The sequence below is a fragment of the Urocampus carinirostris genome, chromosome 4 (genome assembly GCF_059441175.1).
Source record: "Urocampus carinirostris isolate Australia breed hairy pipefish chromosome 4, RoL_Ucar_1.0, whole genome shotgun sequence".
In the NCBI taxonomy this organism is placed as follows: Eukaryota; Metazoa; Chordata; class Actinopteri; order Syngnathiformes; family Syngnathidae; genus Urocampus; species Urocampus carinirostris.
This window is the reverse complement of record NC_142352.1, coordinates 14,058,517-14,082,347: the sequence shown is the minus strand read 5'-3', so window position 1 is coordinate 14,082,347 and position 23,831 is coordinate 14,058,517. Positions and strand designations below refer to the sequence as shown.

At 39.2% G+C, this 23,831-nt stretch overlaps 2 protein-coding genes and 1 long non-coding RNA gene across 3 annotated transcripts; 1 reads left to right on the top strand and 2 right to left on the bottom strand.

Moving 5' to 3' along the window:
- Window positions 1–1,762: 1,762 nt before the first annotated feature.
- On the bottom strand, window positions 1,763–5,841 carry LOC148366888 (uncharacterized). The gene is made up of 5 exons (XM_088333713.1): window positions 5,705–5,841; window positions 3,869–3,992; window positions 3,395–3,443; window positions 2,084–2,188; window positions 1,763–1,920 (listed from the first exon to the last, which is right to left on the bottom strand). Exons 1-5 carry the CDS (start codon window positions 5,791–5,793, stop codon window positions 1,844–1,846), a joined length of 444 nt encoding a protein of 147 aa, XP_088189839.1. The 5' UTR covers window positions 5,794–5,841; the 3' UTR covers window positions 1,763–1,843.
- Window positions 5,842–9,383: 3,542 nt separating this feature from the next.
- lin7c (lin-7 homolog C (C. elegans)) lies at window positions 9,384–17,620 on the bottom strand. The gene is made up of 5 exons (XM_088333711.1): window positions 17,406–17,620; window positions 15,740–15,858; window positions 14,407–14,478; window positions 14,132–14,341; window positions 9,384–11,531 (listed from the first exon to the last, which is right to left on the bottom strand). The coding sequence occupies exons 1-5, from the start codon at window positions 17,440–17,442 to the stop codon at window positions 11,364–11,366; spliced, it is 606 nt and encodes a 201-aa protein (XP_088189837.1). The 5' UTR covers window positions 17,443–17,620; the 3' UTR covers window positions 9,384–11,363.
- LOC148366886 (uncharacterized) lies at window positions 17,009–20,270 on the top strand. Its single transcript, XR_015850249.1, has 2 exons — window positions 17,009–17,154; window positions 19,912–20,270. It is a non-coding gene; the product is annotated as an uncharacterized LOC148366886 (long non-coding RNA).
- Window positions 20,271–23,831: the final 3,561 nt, after the last annotated feature.

Below are 23,831 nucleotides of genomic sequence, written 5' to 3'. Positions count from 1 at the left end.
TGATAAGGGTTTTTGTGAAGGTCTCCGGTTAGATTTCTGAGCCTAGCAACAACAAATGGCTGAAATGTGATTGGTCAAAAGCTTAAATGTGAAAGCACACATCTGGAAGCAGCGCAACCAGGCGAAAAGCAATGAAAGGAAGCTGACGGATATTTTGGAATGACTTAGTATTGATATAACAGTGAAAATATAATTAACATCACACGATTCAGATATTTTTTAGGCAAGAAAAAAAGCCTTGCAGACTATCACAGCCCACCACTGCTATTAGGTTGTTAGGATTTGCTATTACGAAATCGTAAAGATTTTTGTCAAGACAAATGTCAGAAATTGCAAAACAAACTCACCGGTTTGTCATGTTATTCCTTTTCAGAACAGAAGTGGGAGTTATGACTAATTCATAGTTTTGAAAGATCTGTTTTTGCTCAATTGACACTTTTGCAACCTGATGAGGTATTATAACATGATTACAGAACCTTCTGAAGTCAGAAGCACTACTGTTGTGCCAATTCAAATTTGAGAACTGAAATCATTTTGAGGATTTGATAGAATGCACCCCTCCAAGTCAGCTATAACACGACTGAAGCTTAAAACATTTTTTGATGTGACTGGTAGAATTCTTGACGCACGTTTAACATGATCTGTCATTATTAGTTTTACTTTACAACGTAGCAATTGTACCACACAATTAAAAATGTTTATCAAAAATATTTGCTTTAAGCTGCTGTAGAAATGTATTGGATTCAGTAGTTTTACCTATCTTAATGGACTTTGAGCGTTGTAGACTGCATACTCACTGATAGTAAGCTAATTGAGGTCACACAAACTATGTTTACCCTAAATACACCCATAAAGGTCAATTCAGTTTTCTCGCAGGAACCTGTTCCTTGAGGGACTGGAAGTCTTATCTTTATGTGAAAAATAAGATTAATCAGAGTTTTGATCATTTGAGAATCTTGTGAGTTGAAGGATTTTATTATAAAGGATCTTAAACGAGTAAATACAAGTTACATTTATCGTGTGCAATGAAGATTTTCACTGAGTGGGCTTCAGGTCACGCTGTTCCAAATTCAGAATGTTTTGGCTGGGGAATTTTGATAGCAGAACTCTGACAGAGGACATCAGGTATTGTTTTGATAAACGCTTGGTGTTGTTTTGAGTTTCTCCAGACATCAAGGCGAGGGGGTGGACCCCACCTGGGGGCTTTTATTGGCACGCTCAGGGGACGAGCCGGCACACCAGCTTGCGGAAAAAACGTGGACTGAGGAAGAAAGGCAGAGGATCAAGAGAGGAGGCTTGACTGAGACTCGAGCGACACTAATTCGGCGATGGGAGTTGACTTAGCTAAATTGTTTAAGAAATTAAATCTGCCACTAAGTGGAAATGCCGGTCTTTTGTTCATTTTTCCTTCAAGAAGCGAGCGCGCATTGTTAGGCAAATGTAGGTTGTGTTTGGTTAATGGAGTCAGATAACTAATTCTAACAATTTTGTAAACGGTATATATTTTAATATTTAATTCCTAACAGAGTGGAACACTGTTTTGAAATATATCTACTGATGCACCTGAACACATCATCAGTCATGTTTCGGGTCTCATTCTACACCATCGCTAGGTCTATCAAACAGTACTGTGAGGTCTCTCTTGTACTCCGTTATGTTATGAGCTGAGCCACCTCCACAGTGTGTTCTAGACAAGTGGTTCTCAACCTGCGGGTCGCAGGCCTTTGACGTGGCAAAATGATGCCAAGAAAAGAAAAAAAAAGTAACTGAGGGTAATTTAAATGCGAAGTGAATGAAAGAACAAGCATTTTTTTGGAAAACCTTTTTAATCCATATGGAACACTTAGTCAAAAAGACCGAATCCCATGTCATCGTCAGATTCTTCCGACTCCTCCTTTTTCTCTTCCTTCTTTGCTTCAGCTGGGGGAAAAAAGTGAACATTTTTGTGTCAGGTTCGAATTTAGAATGATTGAACTGCAGTTTGATTTAATACGTGATTATGCAGACCAACAAAATTTAACAGTACACTGTGGATAGAAAACACGAGGCAATCACGAAATCAGTTGTAATCGGTGACACTCACCTGCTGGTGCTGCTGCTGCTCCTCCTCCTGAACCTGAACTGGCAGCAGCAGATGAAGCGACAGCAACAGCGCCTCCTGCTGGCATGCTGGCCAACTTGCCCATACCTACAAAACAAATAAATTGCACTCAGCATGTGGGGCAATTTGGCCACCTTGAGATAACTTGGGCCCTCTATGTCAAATTCAAGGCTTGTAAGACCCTCTACAAGATACACCACGAATCGTTTTGCATTTTGAAGAAAATAGTAGTTTTTTATGTTCTCTAATGTATTTAAGTCCAATTCTATTTTAAACTACACCAATTAAGTGAATGACAAAAACATGCTATTATTCTTTTTCCCTTGAAGTCACAGAGGCTCACTTTTGTTATAATATAATCTATTGGCTACTGATGTTGTGTGAATAATACCAACTTATTTCATTTAATGTCCATGTTTTGTTACATAAATCAATTGTCTTTTTTAAAAATACAATTTTACTAAGAGAACCAAAGAAAAATAATGCCTTATTTATCTGACTATATTGAATATATTTGTTAGCTTTTCAGTAGGTGAAATTAGCCCCATTTGAAAAATGTTCAACATTCCATCAGTCTGGCCCTCATATTGCAGCCACGTGTTTTAATTGGCCCTTTCACCATTTGACTTAGACACCCTTTTAGCCGTAAAAAAAGGTGAAAGAATCCCAAGTCGAAATTGTCACTTCAGTGCTTCCTAAGCTATTTGTTAGTTTATTTTTGTATCAAATGTCAACAAGAACGACTGACAACACAGCAGGTATGCACACTTGTCCTCTAACGTGGAAAGCTGCAAAGATGACAATAAGTGTGAAGGAAACGTGTTTTAAGTTGAACCGTGTTCATTTAGTTGCGCACAAAAAACAACAACTTTGGAATCTTACTACAAGTAATTGTCACCCATGAGTGTAAAATGCAGCACGGCGGCACAGTGGTTAGCGCGTGTGCGGCACAGTGCTGAGGTCATGAGATCGAACCTTCCTGAGGGAATTTGCATGTTCTCCCCGTGCTTGCGTGGGTTTCCTCCCACATTCCAAAAATATGCATGTCAGGTTAATTGGCCATCCAAATGGTCCCTAGGTGTGAATGAGCGAGTGAGTCGTCTGTGTGCCCTGCGACTGGCTGGCAACCAGTTCAGGGTGTCCCCTGCCCACTGTCTGCAGATAGCTGGGATGGGCTCCAACACCCCTGTGACCCTACTGAGGATAAGTGGTGCAGATAATAGATAGATGGGTGTATTCCTGCAATAAGGTGTTTAACAAAAAAGCCAATTGCCATGAAACTGTGGCACTCACCAGCAGAAATCACATCGTTCACTTTCTTGCCCTTGAGCTCGTTGAGGACCTGTTGAAGGAAAATACATTCATGAATTACACTCTAGTTACTAGAGTCTAGTACGACCTATGCATCTTAAGTACAGTGATACCTCTTTACATATGAGATTAATTTGTCCCCGGATAGTGCTCATATCCCGGACAAATTTTCTCTGTGTGTCTTATTTTCTAATTAGCCCGTTTTTGGCTGCTTGCCCTTTGTTGTATTACCACACGGTGAAACATCCTTAGACAATGTCCCCTAAACACAGGCGAGCAGTTGCAATATTTAAAAACGAGGAAAAAAAAAAACCTCAAGTGTGCGAAATGAAATGAGCCAGTGCTGGCGGTGAACAGTCGCTAATGATAGCGTTAGTAAATTCTTGCAACTTTCCTCTTGTATAACGGGTAAAATTTGATATCTCGAGTAGCTGTACTTAAGAAAACAGAATTCACCTTTTCTAAGCGGGTGTCATCAGCCTCAATGCCGACGCTTTCCAGGATCTTTTTGATGTGTTTGGCATCTGGATTTTCATTGCCACCGAGGGCAGATAGAAGGTATGCAGCAACGTAACGCATTCTGTAAAATGTGAACACTTATTAAAAATTCTGTAACATGTTAAAACAACTAATCTGCGTCCTCCTATAATCATATTGATTATATCAATTCAAATAAGTTTAAAAAGTACAATATTTTACACACCATAAGGCCCAGATTATAAGGCTCATGGAATTAAAACTCCTGCAAGTGACTTGATTAACCCGTCAGAATAGTAACATTGATCTCATTTGCATAACTTTGGATGCATCAGAAATCAATTACAGATCACAGTGTTCAGAGCACCAGATCCCACCCACTTGACCACCAGAGATGCTGACAACACATGGTAAGGCATTAAAAGTTTTGTCTCATCACCACACGTTTACTCACGGTGCCATATTGTCAGACATTAAACCAGTCTGAGGCACTGCCAACTTGCGGTCTTTAAAAAGCGCATAATGTTCTGAACTGATTAACAAGAACTCTAAAATAATGTAGAGAACGGCATTGTGGGATGTAATTTGGCTGTCCCTAAAAATAAAGACACATGGCCGCACGTAATAAATATAACTATCACTTATAATGCTTAGTTTAGGCTGAGAAAAGGTGAAACATTTATCACTTACATAACTGGTATTGTGACTAAAATAAGGGTGATGAGATAACCAGCTCAGTAGCCTAGATGGTAAGGCGCCCGCTTTGAGACTGGGAGGTCGGTGGTTCGCGCCCCGGCCGAGTCATTCCTAAGACTTAAAAAGTGGTCGGCGGCGCTCTCTGTTGGCTGCGGCTGCATCGGCTCGCTACAACGGGTCAGGTGCAATCGACATTTCGTTCTGTGTACATTGTTACACAGAATGACAATACAAGGAAATTATTATTATTATTATTATATATTATATAAGACAAAATGCCTTTTCACATCATGTATCTATGGGGGCAGAGATTGGATCAGGCGTTCACTTCATGTAGATCTGGGATTGAATTGGTTGCATCCAATGTTGTGCAATTGTAAAGGACCATCCAGGTCCCAATTGGCCTGGTACTTTTGTTTTGCAGATTAAAGCAATTGTGGTCAGTGACGAGATTTGTTGACATTCCCAAAACCGCACCAATATAAGACAATTTATCCACATAAGGGACACACAGGATTATTTCAAGACGCACGTTCAATTTGGGTTATTTTAGGGTACACATATCAGTCGGGAAAATACAGTAATTGACTGTTTAAAATGTTCTGGATGTTAATTGTTGGAAGTTAAACATGCATTTTCAAATTTACCTCAAGGAGGGGAAAAACCTAGCGTAACATGTACAACTAAGCTATATTTTTCTACCTTATACTGGTTAGGTAAATTGAAATGAGGTGTGAAAAAAGTAATTGACTGTCAGAAACAAACTGGATGTTGATTGTTTAAGTCAATCATGCGTTTTCCATTTGACCCCAACGAGGAAAAACTACATCAAATTGACCTTCTCAACTACTTTGCAATTATGACAATCAGCAAAATTTCCATTCGGGGAGAATTCATCGTAACGAGTCACTGAGTTAGTTATCATCTGGGGCAATGGACGTGAGGTAGTTAGCCATGTGGCAATTCTCTTCGGTGCCGATAATACGGCTTATTAATAACTTTAGAGTCGTCAAAAACATTTTCGCAAGCACAATTTTTGTTTATTTACATGTTAATCGCGATTTTCGGTACATTTGACCGCTTAGAATAGCAAAGAAGTGCCTTTTACAGGCCACTTACTTGAGCGATAAAGGCGAGCGCGTGCTTACGGAGGTTAGCACAGACAGAAAGGAAGTGACGTCACACGCATACGCCGAAGGCGGACTCATTTCTTCTTCGTTTTGTAAAATCGCTTTAGCGCCACTTGCTGTTGGTCCTTGAGAGGGGAGCGTTTGAGTGTTTTAGTTAGGGTGAAAGCTGTCTCTTTCCGTTCCCACACGGCTCATCAGATTGTTGTTGTTGCTTTAATACATAGAGTACCAACAACTATTTAACATTATGCATGAAATAACTTATAGAAGGCAGCCCTCTAAAACACTTAAAAATGGCGAGATAATAACAGAAGGAAATGTGTACACTAACCTTTGGAGGCAGCAAACCCTTCATTTTTCTTGGCCTGGACAATCTTGAGAGTTTGCAGAGGAACACTTTGCCAAGACACTCCATATCAATGTTATCTCTGGGCTTAAAACCACTAGAAGATCTCCTTCTCCATTTCTGGGCACTGTCCAGGGCATTTCATTTCTTTCTCAAGGCATTTTATGTAGTTGAATTTGCAAAAACCAAATCATAAACTGTTGTTCAACGTGCATTTTGCAGAGAATTCGGAAAGCAGCCACCCGAGATGAAGTACATAGTGAGATGGAATAGGAAATCAATATCGCATTGAGTGCCAAACCCGGATCTAGGTTCACGCATCAAGGTGGGCAATAAAAAATCTTGAGGCTTTTTTACATTCAATATTTCTCCAGGCTTGGGGGTCAGTGCACGTAGGACACTGTCTTGTTTCCAGTTCAAGTTGGAAACTTTTTAAAATTATTCTCCTTTATTAATCTACCTACCAATCATGTCTATCTCTTGTCACACCTTTCCCTCTGTCATCATATTTATCATGTTCATGTCTGTCTGTCTCTCTAGCATCATATCTATGATATAGGTCTGTGTGTGTGTGTGTGTGTCACTTCAGTTTCACTCCTAATGACCCCACATTGTATGCTGTTCTTTGTAATCCCATTCCTATCGTCACTGAATGCCTTTGGTTCGGACGGATACGCGAGGTTGGGCCCCCCATACTTCCGGCCCCGATAGGTGCTTATGTCCAGCTAAAGGAACGTGATGCCCCTCAATTTCAAAATATATGATTAAGCAAGTTCTTACTGCTTTCCAGAGATTGTTTTCTTCCTTGGGGCATGACAGAAAATAGTTGAGAAGCACTGAGTTAGTCCAACAGTCGAAGGAAACTGATAAACCAGCTTGTTGTCACTTTTGTATTGCAATGTGAGAAAAGACGGATGATATTTTTGATGACCCGCTTGTTTTTAGCGATGAGGTGACTTTCCACGTAATTGGCAAAGTTGAAAAGCAAAAAAAATCGCATATGGGGGACTGAGAACCCACATGAACTTCTTGAGCATCAACGAGATTACCCAATGGTGACTATGTGTAGGACATCTAAAGTTGGGTCAGAATTCCATTTAGCAATGTCAAAAAAAATGATGAAACAGTATCAGAGCACGCACATTCAATGCTATGCTTTAATTCAATTAATCACAGTGACTGAGTTATCTGATGGCAGCTGGGCATGAGGGTTGGTGCGATCTTGCATGTGTGAAGCAAAAGTTGCCTTGACAACTTCCCTCAGGGGGCCAGGCAGAGCGGTGGGAGCCCCCTCCCATATTTCACTACACGTTTTTTGGTATGTCGAAAAAAACTGTCTATGATCCATTCTCCTTTAAAAGAGCAAAGAGCAACAGTTATGTACCTTGACATGCTGGAAATCTAGTTAATGGATAAATGGAATGAGAGACTTAATTTTCCAACAGGATGGGGCACCACCACACTGAAGCCTCATGTTTAAACAGTTTCTGAACACAACAGCGCCAGACAAATGGACTGGACGGTCTGGGAAGAATGACCACGATCTCATGCCTGGCCACCCGGATCTCACACAATGAAATTTCTTTTTGTAGGGGTTTGGGAAATTATTGGTGTAAGCGCTCAAATTCCATGAGATGTGTGTGAGCTGAGGGCATGGATGACAAAACCTGTTGCAATGATTGACAACGCAAAGCTGGTACGCGTTTGGCAAGAGCTACACTTGGCTTAATGTGTTGTGAGACCAATGGTACTCACATACAACATCTTTGAACATTCCATATTAAAATTGAGATTACAAGCTTTCTGAATTCACCACATGTGTTTTTATATGCTCAATAGTTTTGAGATATTCAATGTCAAATGTCCCAAGACTTTTGGAACACCCATTATTTTACCACTAATGATAAAGCTCGAACATTGCTTTCCCAGTTGCTCCTGGTTTTCAAAACAGTTGTATGCACAATTTTCCAAATGAGATTTTAGTCCCTACGTTGTACAAAAATATGTACTAACTCAGACAAGACTGAAGTCATTGTCTTTGGCCCACAAAAACCCAGAGAACCTGTCATCAGTCATCTGGAATCACTTAGTTTAAAAGCTAAAAATCAGGTTAGAAATCTCGAGGTAATAATGGACTCAGACCTAAACTTTAACAGCCACATTAAATCCATAACATCATCAGCCTTTTACCATCTCAAAAACATTGCCAGAATCAAAGGTTTACTGTCTAAACCAAACTTAGAGAAACTTATTCATGCATTTATCTCTCAGGTTAGACTACTGTAACAACCTTCTGACTGGACTTTCTAAACGAGCTGTAAGACAGCTGCAGAACATCCAGAACCCTGCTGCTCGGGTCCTGACTAGAACCAGTAAGTACGACCATATTAGTCCTGTGCTCAGGTCTCTGCACTGGCTTCCTGTCGCTCAGAGAAAATACTTGAAAACAGTTCTGCTGGTGTATAAGTCTCTTCATGGTCTAGCACCAAAGTACATCTTTGACAGGTCGGTCCCATATGAATCATCTCGGACCCTGAAAACCCCAGGGACAGGCCTTCTGCTGGTGCCCAGAGCCAGGACTAAACAGTACACGGGGGCGGCAGTAGCTCAGGAGGTAGAGCGCTCGTCTTGGGATCAAGGGATCCCAGTTCGAATCCCGACTCGTCTGTGTTACATGTCGAAGTGTCCTTGGGTAAGATACTGAACCCCTAATACCCCCAATGCAGGTTAGCGTCTTACATGGCTGCAATACAAGGCCGCTATTGGGAAATGTGGAGCACATTGTAAAGCGCTTTGGGAAGTCATTGACTTGAAAAGCGCTATATAAACGCAGATCATTTCATTTCATTTAACAGGGTGAAGCTGCGTTTCAGTTCCATGCAGCTAAACTCTGGAATAGTCTTCCAGATGACGTCAGACAGGAGTCTACTCTGACAGTGTTTAAGTCCAGGCTGTTCAACTGTGCATACAACTGAAAGGGTTTTATCTGCATTCACTTCACTTTTACTTTATTTTAATTCATTGATTTTATTATGTTTTATCTGTGGTTTTAATGCATTTTAAAACCACATTTTAAATTTTCAATGTCTTTTCTTCTATGTTTTAACGGTAATTGTGTGTTTTTACCTGTCTCTTTGCCATTTCTGTAAAGCACTTTGAATTGCCTTGTGTATCAATTGTGCTATACAAATAAACTTGCCTTGCCTACTTTACAGTATTAGCTCTTTTTAAAGCTCATTTTAAATTGATATCCGAATAACAGTTAAAAAGTGTAAATTCACTTCGATTCAGACTAATCCAAAGATAAAAAACTGTCAAATCATGAGTTTAGATTTCACTTTTATTACTACAGTTGACATTCAACATAAACAAAATAGAGTAAATAAGAAAAAACACAAAAAATACACAAACTACAGGTAACTAAACTAAACGAGCACGACTGAAATATGTTAAAACATCCTCAAAAACTTCACATATGTAGCAAATTTGCTCTTGGAATTTGAGAGAGCACAAAGACCAGTTGAGATCTCAGAAAGGAGCGGAGGCCTGTTTGCCTGAGGAGTATGGACATCCAATAAGCTGACGAGCACACCCTTGCTACACACAGCACAGACTCACATTGTCCCTACAATTTTTTCCCCTCAGCAAAATATACAAAAATCGAGAGAAAAATATCAAAAAAAGCTATTGTAAAAAATCTATTGACAGTCCCAATGGATGGCTAGAATTTAGTCACATTATTTTTCAAAGTCAGATGACACCTAGTGACATTCGGTGTGTTAAAATGAGTGAGTAATAAATGTAATATGTTGGGATTAGGTAAAAGTACACATTATTAACTACAATAACATTCCACGGATTGGTGTGCCAGTAAAACAATAGGAGATGTGTCGCTAAAAAATGTAAAGTGAAGCCCCTGAAATTTTAAAAAAGTTTTGTTATTCAAATACATATTATTGTGCTAGCTAAATTGCAAAGCCTGGGGAACATTCGAGATGGACATTCTACATTTAAAAAAACTGCTTTGCAGCAAATGAGGACGTAATTTGCATAGATTGGAGAGTGCATTTTCGATTAGGTGTTCTCCAGACGGTCATATCCATTTGATGAGCTTTCCAAAAAAGCGCTTTATGGGTAAATTAGAAATACATCTAATAAGATCAACAAACGTGTTACAATCGCTGTTCTTTACGGATAAAGCAAGGCAGATCTTGGTCATATTCAGCTTGCGTTTAGTGTTCCACTGCTATACAAGAAAAGAGCGGTTTGAAAAAAATGGGCCAATTATCAAGGCTGCACTCGCATTTCAGGTTATGAAGGACTTATCAGAGGAATTCACAAAACCGTTTCATCTTATTGCAGACGCCGAGTAACCACAACACAAAAACGAAAAAGATTAAAATCATTAAAAAAAAAAGCCGCTTTATGTTATAGTGTGATCTGTTAGGAAAAACGTCCAAGTAAATATGTGAACATTTTGCAGTGGTCAAAATCATTAAATTGGATAGTATTGTGTAGTTCAGATTAGTGTAGAGACATTCATCACAACGTCGGATGCGTTTGTTGTAGCTTGGCACACCAGACCTCGCGAGCTAATCCACATTAATAACCCTTTTCTAGTCTTACATCATAAATATCTGCTTCTTTCTCTATGCACATTTAATTTAAATACATTTAACACATGTTAAGAAGTGTAATGAACAATCAGTGAAAAAAAAACCCAGAAACATTCTATTGAGTTGCATTGAACCATTCAAACTGCTAATTCCCCAAATAATGCACAAGATGTGAGTCAACCATGCAGACAAAACTTTCCAAAATGCACATGTTGCTTATAAAAGATCAAAAATTTCAATTACGAGGTTGGTAAGTGATGAACCACAAGTAAAGTCTAATACCAGCAAACCAAACTTGTGGGAACAAAATATTTGCTAAACCTTATTTCCGACAGTAAAGACATTTTGAATGGCTATGACTCAATCCATGCAGCTTTTCAATTATGTGAGCACGGTAATAACAAAAAACCCTGTCTGAATCTGTTGTCTTGGTTACAAAGATGGCTGTTGAGTGGCGATGTATGCCAGTGCTTTGGCTGTGGCGTTTTGGGAATTTATTTTTGAACATGTACGCAAAGCTGAAAAGGGCAGAAATAACAAACCACTTTATACCTAAGGGTGGATCAACTCAAATGATGTGTGTGTAGGTTCAAGTGTTTTTGAGCAGTTATAAGAAGAGACCAGAACAGATGGCCTGAAGGCTGGATGAGGAGAGCTGTAAGAACTGACGCCGGCACGAGACAACCCTACTGGGGATAGTTGTTCTGTTGCCGACGTTTAGCTGACCTCATTTTCTCAAAACGTGACTCCATCTCTTCAAGAACTTTGGGGGTGTACCTCACTACCAGCTTTACTGTGCCCTGAGCCGCTTTGAGTAGTTCCACGGCTTTCTCGTGGTGCTCACCTTCCACGCTCTGGAGAGGGAGTAAAAAAAGGGTAAACCAATTTGAGAAACCCACAAGAAAAAACTTCACTTAAGGCAAAAAATCTTGTATTTATTTATTTTTAAACAAGAAGCATTTGGACCTCAAAGTTTTCTCACATTTGCATGAGCCTGCGTACGAATCTAGTTTTCAAATAAAGGTTATCAACTCTTTTGGTAACCTACCATGACATTAGCCCTACCATTCAAAAGTTTAGAGACAATTTTGTGAATCCCACAAAAAAAAAATTCACACCTTTATTTATCAACGGAATAGCAAAATAAAAAGGATGTATATAGTTAAAAACAAGGTTAGATATTATTTTTTTTTAATTTCCTCCAAACTTTGCTTTTGTAAAAGTAGGCTCCTTTTGCAGCAATTGCAGACCTTCGGCATCCTAGCCGTTAATTTGTTGATGTAATCTCAATAAATCTCTCTCCACAATTCCAGAAGCACCTACCACAAGTTGTATTGGCTTTAAAGGCACTTATTGCATACAATACGGTTCAGCTGCTCCCACAATAGCTCAATGGGGTTGAGATCTGGAGACTGCACCGGCTACTCCATTTCAGACAGAATACCAGCTGCCTTCTTCTTGCCCAAATAGTTCCTGCATAATTTGTTGTGTTTTCCATCATTGCACTGTTGTAGGATGAATTTTGATCCAATCAAAAGTTGTCCACAGGGTATGGTGTGGTGTTGCAAAATAGATTAATAGCCTTCCCTATTCATTTGATATTGTACAAATCCCCCCTACTTTACCAGCAACAAAGCAACCTCGGACCGTAACATTGAAAGATGGCGCTAGGCATCTTTTCAATTATTCTGGGTCTCACAAATATTATTTTCTGTGATCCAAACACCTCAAACTTTGATTCATCTATCCATATGACTTTTTTCCATTTACCCGCTGTCCAATATGTGTGTTCTTTTTCCCATATTAACATCTTCCTTTTGTTGGCCAGTTTCAAACATTGCTTTTTCTTTGCCACTTTGCCTTGAAAGCCGGCAACTTGGAGTCGCCTCTTCACTGTAGATGTTGACGCTGGTGTTTTACGCGTACTATTTATCAAAGCTGGTAGTTGAGGACCTGTATTGCGTCTATTTCTCGAACTACAGACTCCAACATACTGTCCTCTTGGTAGGTTGAGCAGCGGGGCTTTCCACTTCTCTAGTAAGAGCGTGTTTGTGGTGTTCTCTAAAGGGAGTAGTGCAAACCTTTGTAGAAAATGATCTTCAGTTTCTTAGCAATTTCTCACAAGCAAAAGCCTTTATTTTTTGGTACAAGAGTAGACTGTCGAGTTTCACATGAAAGTTCTCTTTTTCTGGACATTCTGAAAGACCCACAAGTAAGAGCTAGCGCAAAGCAAGGTCAGTTTACAGCTTCTATAACCAGTTAAACTGTTTTAACTGCACAAGGGTTTTCTAATCATTCGTTAGCCTTCTAACACAATTAGCCAATACAATGTACACTTAGAACACTGAAGTGCTGGTTGCTGAAAATGAGCCTCTAAGGTTGGTTGGTTGAATCTCTTAACCACTAGGGTCGTAGGGTGGTTAGTATCTTCCATTAACCACTAGGGTCGTAGGTCCACCATTTCCTATGGTTTGTCTTGGGCAAGTACAGCCTGTTGGCACACATCCCTCTCCATGCCATACACTTATATAGATATCTATATAACGACATTTCTAAGCGACAACAAACTTTTGAATGGTAATGTATGCACAGATCACAAATTTTGTAAAGTACAAATATTAAACCACCTTTAAATTTACCTAGACACAATTTTCACTTCCTTCTATAAAACATATTGCAGCCACTCAGAACAAACAAAATGTGGCAATGGGAGATTAGATGCAGTGTGACTTTTGTGTACGCAACACAGTCATGCTTGATTTCTCCTTTTTGAGCTTTCCAATACTTTTGAAATGTTGTTTGAAAGAAATCAAGTCTTTGAGAAATCTTTGTGCAATCGCTCTTTGATATTGAGACGGCACACTCCATCTTCTCAAAGTATATTTTTAGACACAAACACAGATGCAATGAATGCAGTGTACATGGTCTTCTAGTGGTTTCTATGCAGCGTCAGTAGCGCATCCATTACGGTTGCAGTGTGCATTAGGCATAAAGCCCAACAGTGTATTTTGTAGTGTTTCACTTCATATACACATGATCTTTTATATAAAAACCAAATTATTGACACTACCGTAATTTATTATCTATCAAAAAGCACAGATAATGTATAAGGCTGTAAATAACACTCAACGAGAGAATTAAAAGTACTATTTTAAAAGTTTTGGAAAGAAATTCCTATCTGCTAAGAGTAACTGACATTTTAAATCAAGAAGAGAGCGAGAACAACTTGGAAAAAAATCTCAATTGCCTGCAATAGAATTAACTGTGAAATATTTTGACAATGACACAAAAAAGCTTGACAGCCTTACGGTTTTCAGTAGACACTACAAAATAAAATTGATTCAAGGTTACATTAACAAAGCAGATTTTATATGATTCAGTTACAGTGAGCTCTAAGATACAAAATATTTTTCTAGGAAATGCGTGGAAACGTTTTAAGTGGAAGAGATCTTACCACTCCATTGACGGAGAGAAGCTGATCACCTCTCTTCAATCCCCCGTGTCGGTCAGCTATACCTCCAGGGATGATCCGTGAGATGTAAATGGGAGAGTTCTGCTCCTTCCCGCCCATTATGTTGAAGCCCAGGCCTTCTTCCGTTTTGGGAAGTTCCACCACACGTGGGTGCGAGTGCCCTTCACTTGCAGCAAAAGCAGCGACGGTTGCCTATACAATTGAAAAATTTCCCAGGTAATATCTAGTGTTGTTGCACAGCAAATGTAAAATGTTACCTTTGCTGTAGCGTTTGCTCTGACTTCAGGACTGCTGTTAATGTCCACAGTCTCATATACATGCTCATAAACCTGGAGAAACAAATCAGCTTAGGGTCAAACTTAGAATGAAAAATAAATTATAATATTTGTTCAAAGTTCTAACCATGACACTGATAATATGTAAAAAAAAAAAAAAAAAAAAGATAAAAATAATAAAAAGCAGTTTTAAACAAAGCTTTTATAATTAATACATCGTATACAGTAAACCCTTGCTGTATCACAGTTTTGCTACTAGGTGGATTTTCATTGTGCATAATGTTCTGCATCCTGATTGGCTAATTGTCTCCCCACCCCTTTCCTGCCTGCGTCTGCCATTGCGTAAAAGACATTACAGTCATTTGTACACATAACTAAAACAGCTTGACAAACCTTAAATGTATGCGCAAATCTTTTTCAATGTAATGTTTCTCTAAAAGCCATCGTGACAAAAGCATTGATGGCTGGGGCGAAAAAGGCACAGGAAAAGGCTTTCTATCCCCAAGAAAGTTGGACCTCTCCACCTGCCAATTTGCTCTGGGGCCACATGCGGTTTACTTCCTCTACCTAGTGGCTCCCTGGCTCTTTTTCTAAAATGTTTGGTCATGGAAAAATATATGACTTCTGTAAGATAGAAACAGGACACATTTTTAACGTTTTCCAATGAATATAGATGGATATATTATGCGTTTCCTTCTTTATAAGGCTTTTTTTGCAGTGTCAGACACATATGTATTTTTTTGGTTTGAATTTTGGTCCAGCATGGCTTAGGTTGTTGACCGGAAAATAAGTGCAGTTTTTTATATTGTGCAAATAATGGTAACAAAGTATCATGTGAAGTAAAATGGATCGTGCCTTTAACCAATAGAGTAATGCAATATTGAGGCAAGATTATTTTCAAAATCATAAATTGACAGTGAATAGTTCCCTTAATTATTAGGGTCATATGGGCACCATTTCCTGTGGTGTGTCTTGTGCAAATGCAGCTTGGTGGCGCCCATCCCTCTCAAGGCCAACAAATACAGTATTTTTTTATCAGTTTAACAAATACTTGAGCTTGTCAATTAGGTTTCTTCTGTGTTTTTGGGAACGCAACCCCTGCAAAAACGAAAGATTACTGTATATGCATCAGTTTAAGGCTGGAACTAAATAACTTCACATTAGGTCCCATAAAAACATTTGTCTAGTTAAAACTCATGTCATGAGACATATGTTCAACTGAGGCGGTACTATTGTAACCAAAACCTTCAGGAACAAGACTAACCAAACCCAAGCAACTGAATTATTCAGAACAATCACTCTGAAAGTGTCCTACTTCTCTGACAGCGTTGCAAAATTCACTCTGTAAGACCCTCTGCAGGGCCTGCAGCTTCTGAGGAGGAACCTCCCCTGTCCTCTGAAGCTTGTCAAGTAGCTCAATGGCACGGTTAATATCTGTCAACATATAAAAAAATAAAGAAAAAAACATAGAAATGTTAAGAAATATTACACAAACTCTTACAGTACAAAAGTATATGCATTCACTGGTGGGGAGGGTTTATATTTTTAGAGTAAAATAGAATTGGCTACATTTATAACAAGTTTTTTATGTTTGTATTAAAATTTCAAAGAGCAGTTTTGAAGGAAAAAACATCTAAAACAACTGATGTAAAATTTCTACAAAATCCTCCTACTCCCAAAAAAGGACAAATTAAAAACAACAATAAGAAAGATTGATTCTCTTTAAGTGTCTGCAGGTCATTTTTGTTACAGGCGTTGTGGTTGACTACTGAATGTTCTTCACAGCATGGACATTAGATTTGCTTTATTTATTGCTATTTATTTGCCTGCCGCTAAAAAAATTGACAAAAGTTTATATGTGGTTTTATGTCTCTACTGACCAAGCACTGTGCCTCTAATTGGTTTTAGACAGTGCGTTTTTATCCATAATTTTCCTATGAATCGGGAGTATGTTCAATAAAATATATTATTCTTATTGTACACATTTTCTTGTTCATTATCATATTCCACGTATTTAAATCAACATCGTGCTAATTTTAAGGGAAAAAAAGATCAGATTAATTGACTAAATCGTTTCAATAGTGGTGATTAATTGACTATTATAGTAGTCATCAGTTGCAGCCCTAGTTTTTACCTTCTATTCTATATACCTTATGAATGATCTATATTTCATGATGACAATATCTGTGTATCATTTGTTATTGCAACATCCATTGCAGCCTGGTCATCCTGGAAGGGGGATGTGCGGTCTCTTCATTTTCCTCAAGTTAAGGTTTTTGAGTTTTTCCTTGCCCGCATGTAAGATTTAGATCTGGGGATGGTGTAACAATAGTTTGTGGTTTGCAATAATCTGTGGTCTGTGCAGCCCGTTGAGACTCCTTGTGATTAAGGGCTATGCAAATGAACATGACTTGACTCGACCTTGCATTTGTGTAAGTTTCAGATCAAGGATGTTGTAATGGTTCTCTGTCCAACCCTTTGCAGCCCTTTGAGACTCTTTGTGATTAAGGGCTATACAAATAAAAATGACTTGACTTTGGGATTAAAGACCATGTAAATAGATGTGACTTGACACTGCAGATACCTATGACAGTAGAGATCGCTAATGCCCTTTTGCGATAACTACCAGTCCAAGGTGTTATTCAATTAGTGTACTGTTGGAATCAAATATTACGTTATCAATATTATTAACCGAAGCATCACGGTGAATGCAAATCTCCGGGACAGGAGGTACGCTAGCTCTATAGCTACGGTTTGACTTCATCCGACCGACAGAGTTAATCGTAAGAATCAGAAGATTTCCTAGTTTTCAAATTTGAGTTCAGGGATTGCATCCATAGTCCAACTTCGAAGTGCAGCACCACGGTATTTACCTCAGGATGCAGTAACGATTGCGTGTGTAATTGGCTAGCGCTAGTTCAAGGCGAGATGTTTGTCATGGATACATTTCAAAGCTACAATAGCTAGCCAATTCACTTTACCTCTCTCCAGACGTACAGGCTCTCCAAGCGACGCCATTTCCCCAAAGAGACACGGTTGGTGTTCTTTCGTCGAATTGTGGCTCTGGAGGAAACTAAATTGAGTTTTCCTCGCTAGCGTTACGTGCACTCAACAAAGACGATAAATCAGATTAGCTAAATTAGCAGGGGGCTAGGCTAGCGGCCGATGTCAAGATGCGTTCAGGCAACGCTGGAAAACAGACTCCACGAAAATGTGAAATAACGAGCTCATCTTTGTTTCATTCTTCTGAAATAACACAACTATTAAACAGCATAATTCATAGGATAACTGAGTGATGCAATTCTAACACTTTTAATACATAAAACAAAAAACAAATGTATAAAGATATTCATATGAAAATGTGTCAACAGCAAAAATTATGCACATAATTTCAATATTATCAGTGTTAACACGTAAAGTGTAATGTTAATTTTATGTTGAATATGTTCATTATTCTGACTGTGCACCAAAATAGTTAATAATCGCACCTATAAAACCTTTTAAAACCAGACACCGCAAAAATAAACACTCTTATGTTCTGCCGCGATCCAGAAATATTAAACCAGCAACATGAAACAGGCCATGTCTGGCCCACTGTGCATTTCTTAGTATGGCAAAATTAATATACCTGTCAACCTGTACGTTTTTGCCGTATAAAGTACGTTTATTATCATTTTAAGACGTGTACGACGTTCAAGAAAATCTGTACGGAAAAAATGCTAATTTGTCAATTATGGTACCATCCGGTAAACACAGACTATCACGAAACGGCAAATCAATCAAGTCCAAATATTATAACAAAATAAAAACTACCGAAACTTGGCTTAAATCACTCGTAACCATCTATCCATCCATCCATCCATCCATCATCTGCAACACTTATCCTCAGTAGGGTCGCGGGGGTGCTGGAGCCCATCCCAGCCATCCTCATGCAGTGGGCAGGGGACACCCTGAACTGGTTGCCAGCCAGTCGCAGGGCAGACAGGGACAGACAATTCGCTCCCTCATTCACACCTAGGGACAATTTGGACCAACCAATTAACCTGACATGCACGTTTTTGGAATGTGGGAGGAAACCGGAGTGCCAGGAGGAAACCCACGCAAGCACGGGGAGAACAAGCAAACTCCACACAGGAGGTTCGATCTCATGACCTCAGAACTGTGCCGCACACGCGCTAACCACTGCGCTGCCGTGCTGCCTTCACTTCTAACCTCTTTGTCTAATCAACAACTAAACCACTATGGTGAATGGCTAGCTAGGGTGCCGGTATTACTCACATGACGTCACGTCTCAGTAAATCAAAGACGAGACAGGCTGTCTTCAAGATGCATTATCTTGGAAAATAATTTGAATACACCGATGAAATCTATATATAGATTTTATGCAAAAACCATGAACAATTTTCCCACATTTTGCATGTTTTAGAATGTAAGAATACTTCTAAATGCATCGTTTTGTCACGGTTGCCATGGCACCCAATTGGCCCCACCCGTGTGGCGCCAGCTGCGGCTCATTAACAGATTGGCTTTTCGTCTTTTTAAGCTCAGTGCGCTCTCACTTTGTCAGTCCGTCAACGAACCTCTGCCCCGCAAGACGTGGGTTCTCACTCGGTCCTGGTTTTCTGTTGGTATTTCCATTGCAGTATTGTTCCCGTTTATTATTGTCCTGTTTAATATTGGTTTCCAGTTTCGTTCCCATCTATTTTTGTCCTGTTTATTATTCTCTCCAGTTTCGTTCCCGTCTTGTTTGTCCTGTTTATTTTCGGTATCCTGTTTCGTTATCTATCCTGTCTGTCCCGTCCTGTCTGGTATTGACCCCATCAGTCCAATATCAACTTGGGCAATTGGAATCGATCTCGTCGGTCTTTCCATGCCAGACCGCTGTCTACCGTGCATGTTTCCCCATTTCCCGTAAAATAAAAGGCTTGTGTGAGCGTCAGAGACTGAAGTTATAATTATAGTGCAATGGGAAAAAATAGGTATATATTTTCACATTTATGTCCAATAACAATAAGCAGTAACAAAACAACAAATACGAAAAGTAAAATAAGTCCCAAGATATGTTTTCAAGATTTGGTGCGCTTATTTAGTGCGTTTTGGTCCTGATCCAGTTTCTGGTTCCTGACACGTTTGTGTTGGTTAGGATGAATCATAATGATAACGACAATTAGTAAATAATAATCATTATTAACAATATAATATATTATTATTATTATTATTATTATTATTATTATTATTAAATTTGTATATTATATAAAGTATGTTAATGTTAATAATGTAATTATTGTTGTTATTATAACTATTATTATTATAAAGGGATTTCATTTTTTGTTGTTAAAAAGAACGTCGTTTTTCATTAAATGCTATCCGATTGGTTTCCATTACCCATCATGCCTTTTATCGTTGACATTGAGTCTGGCAGAGATCATGGCGATCAACACCAACAGTTAAGCGGCCTTTCTTTTTGATGGTTGGTTTATTTGACAGGAGTGAGAGATATGGACTCGTGGAAAGAAAAAGACAAACACAGAGGGGAGAAAACACAAATGGTGCGTGAAGCAGAGCCCGTTACTTGGAAAAATTGAAGGACAGTGGAGACAAGGATCCCCGAAAATTCAAACCAACACCTACTCCAATGTCGTCCACCATCTCATGAACTCTCCTGTCTACACTCTGGACCTGGCTTCCAAGTCATTACATGTCTACGATTAGTTTGTAAGAGGAAGGGTTCAAGATGTATGGTAGCATGTGATTGGTAATGAGTGTGGAAATGACAGCTCGGATAAGAAGTTCTAACATGTAGGTCTTTCAATCAATCCTGAGTAATAATAAAAATAATAAAATCATTTTGGAGCCTTTTAACTTTTATGGGACAGAAGAGTGAAACCGGAGAGTGGGGCAACTGATGATGATGTGGTGTGGTGTGGTGCTGGGACTTCCAGCTTTTTTTTGGGAGAACCGTGTCACGGTTGCCATGGCGCCCAATTGGCCCTGGCTGTGTGGCGCCAGCTGCGGCTTGTTGACGGATTGGCTTCCTGCAAGTATTTAAACTCTGTCCTGTCAGTCCCCTTTTGTCGGTCCGGAATCTCTGTTTTTACACGGAAAGGCCTTTTTCGCCGGTCCTGGTTTTTTTGCTCCTGTTAGTCTGCCGTTACGATCTGTTTTGAGCTAGACCACGTCTGTTCTCCGCCCCGAATAACGATTGTTTTTTTTTAAATTCCGATCACATTTTTTCTTTTCCACCCCGGCTACTGACCGTTTTTTTCTGCTCTTGACACTGCTATCGCTCGCCACAGAAGTTCCACTTCCGCGTCTGAGCATCCTACACCCCGCGACCAGCGATCTCTGGATCGTGTGTGCGCTTCTTTCCCTTCTCCCCAATAAAACTGTGAGTAACGTTACGCGAGTGGGTCCTGTTTCCTGTTGTGGTCCTGACAAACCGGCTCTTTTTTCTCCCAAACGGCTCCGTTTTTTTATTTCTTTAGTTAATATATTACCAATAATAATAATGTCATATTTTGCACAGAATGATTTCAAAACAATACAATTTATACTACGTTATGTTAACTTTTAATTTTTACTCTACAAAGAAACAGTAACTAATTTAAACTTTGGAGCCATCAATATAATTTAAATTAGTCAGAATTTGCCTTTATGACTATTTGGCTCCTTTTCCTGTTTTGACTCATTTCTTGTTGACTTTCTTTCTTTTTGTAATCAATATTGCACTCTTCTATACACAGAGACGATACCACTTATATTGGCCAATCAAATGTGCCTTCAATTAAAAAAAAAAAGCGGGAAAGATGGAAAAGATGTGTCTCGAAGGGAGCCGGCTCCTCAATGTTGAGGAGTCGGCTCCCATTGTTCACTTCAAATTATGTGTCACTTCACTGGAACTTTTAATTACGGTGTTACAAAATGATCCGAGCAAACTTAGTAGAAGTAAGATCCTGGGCCTGGACCCGGCCCAAGTTTCAAGACCGGATTTGGGCATGAAATGTGAATCAGGAAGTCGGGCTGGGCCGGGTTCTCGCTCTTGTAGATTTTTGGCTCCGGTTGGATTTTTTTAAGGTCCAATCTTTAATTGGCAGTAAAGCCATCACAATTGTGTCTGTTCCTACGAAGGCGCTCAGTTTTACCTCCCGTTTTACAACAATTTTTGTAATATCAAAAAAAAGAAATCACGCTGTGATAATTAACCAGCAATCTATCGTGATCAAGTTTGATAGTTTCTTTAAAATATTTGTAGCCACTGCGAAAGTGCTGTTGCAGCGACAAAATCGACAATTCATCCTACTACTTGTCTTTGGGCAATCATGCAAAAGAATGATTGTTTTTACCTTTTGAGTGTAAGCGCAGATTCTTCCTCTCGTTTGAAACAGCATTGAAGTCGACACCTTTGGCAGCGTCCATAACTTCTTGAGGGATTTTACTTACCTCTAAACAAGCAGCGAATTTAAAGGGTAAGTGTGTATTGTTTGACCACTAGATGTCGCTGTATAGTGTAGTGCAACCTTCAATAGGTGCCAAAAAGCACAAGGAAGAATCAAAATGACCAAAACGTACCGTTTACATTTTCATTTTTCTTGCCCAGTCCTTCACAAGGAATTTTAGTTGTTTGGGCATCCCTAGCAGCAAGATGATGGACGATTGTATCAGCTCCCTTTAGGCAAGGCTAATGTTATGTAAAATAAATGCTAATTTATCAACCTGTTAAAAATGCTAGTTTATATGATGGATCTTAATCAATCCTGTTTTTTCCCTTTTAAATAACTAAGGTTTTTTAACCACACACTGGCCCTTTAATGGAAGTTTTGCCTGCAATACAAACGGACCTAACATGTGTTTTTAGGCTGTTTTCATTTAAGTGCACTGTCTAAAACAGGGGTCACCAATATGGCGCCTGCTGGCACAAAAAATGAATAGGATCAAGGTATTTACATACATGTTCAATGTTTAATGATACCTCTTTTTAGAATTATTGGCGCTACAGATCCCTTGAAACAAGGACAAACAGGCTTAGAGCCAGGGCCCATCCATCCATCCATCCATTATCTGCACCGCTGGTTCTCAGTAGGGTCACGGGGGTGCTGGAGCCCATCACAGCTATCTTCGGGCAGTGGGCAGGGGACACCCTGAACTGGTTGCCAGCTAGTCGCAGGGCAGCTCATTCACACGTCGGGACAATTTGGACCGGGCAATTAACCTGATATGCATGTTTTTGGAATGTGGGAGGAAACAGGAGTGCCCGGAGGAAACCCACACGAGCACGGGAGAACATGCAAACTCCGCACAGGAAGGTTTGATCCCATGATCTCCAAACTGCCGCGGGAACCACTCTACTGCTGTGCCACCTTCACCAGGGACATCAACACCCTAAATGAGCGCATATTTGTATATTGTATTCCTTTTGCTTTATTATTGTATTGTTCTCAGCAAAGGGATGCTGCTGGAAATGTGAATTTTCCTGCGGGGATGAATAAAGTATCTATCTATCTATCTATCTATCTATCTATCTATCTATCTATCTATCTATCTATCTATCTATCTATCTATCTATCTATCTATCTATCTATCTATCTATCTATCTACCTACCAAATTTGGAAAACATATCTTGTGACTTATTTTACTTTTCGTTGTTGTTGTTTTGTTGCTGCTTATTGTTATTGGACATAAATGTGAATATATATACCTATTCTCTGCCATTGCACTATAATTATAACTTCAGTCTCTGAACACTACGTTATAAATATAATAATAGCGATTTATTATGTCAGTTTTTATCTTGTTTTTCTCTTTAAAGTATTTATAACATGTTTACCCTGGATTGCCATGTCTAATCTTGTTGTATACTCAATGTTTCACAATGTTGATATCATAAAGACGATTGAAATAAATTCTAAATGCATAATTATAAATGGTCTAATATCCTTTTCCAGGAACATTTTGTTGCAGTTAGTTTAGCCTATTTTTAGCTGCCCCAACCTTTGAAATTACACCCTAGTAGTAACATAGTAGTGACATAGTAATAACTTGATAGTCATTATTTCAGGGATGCACATAAAACTGGTAGAAATAGTGCTCCGCTATAAAAAGATTGGTGACCCCTGTATCAAACTGTGAACATTGGCAGCACAATAAAATTGTGTTTCATAAAACGTTGAAGGGGAATACACTGCGGCAAACTTTCATCTCCGAAAGAAGACAAGTCGGCCACTTCAGATCTTTGCGGCTGTGTTGCTCGATGAATGACGCTTATTAACGATCTTTTGTTGAAACCATCACCATCGGATTTAAGTGAACTGTTGGCTATAGTGTGCACAGATGTTTAGGCGGCTAAGCCTTCAAGTATTTGTCAAAAGCAGCCAAGGCCAACACTACAAGTCCAAACCCGTTGCGCAGA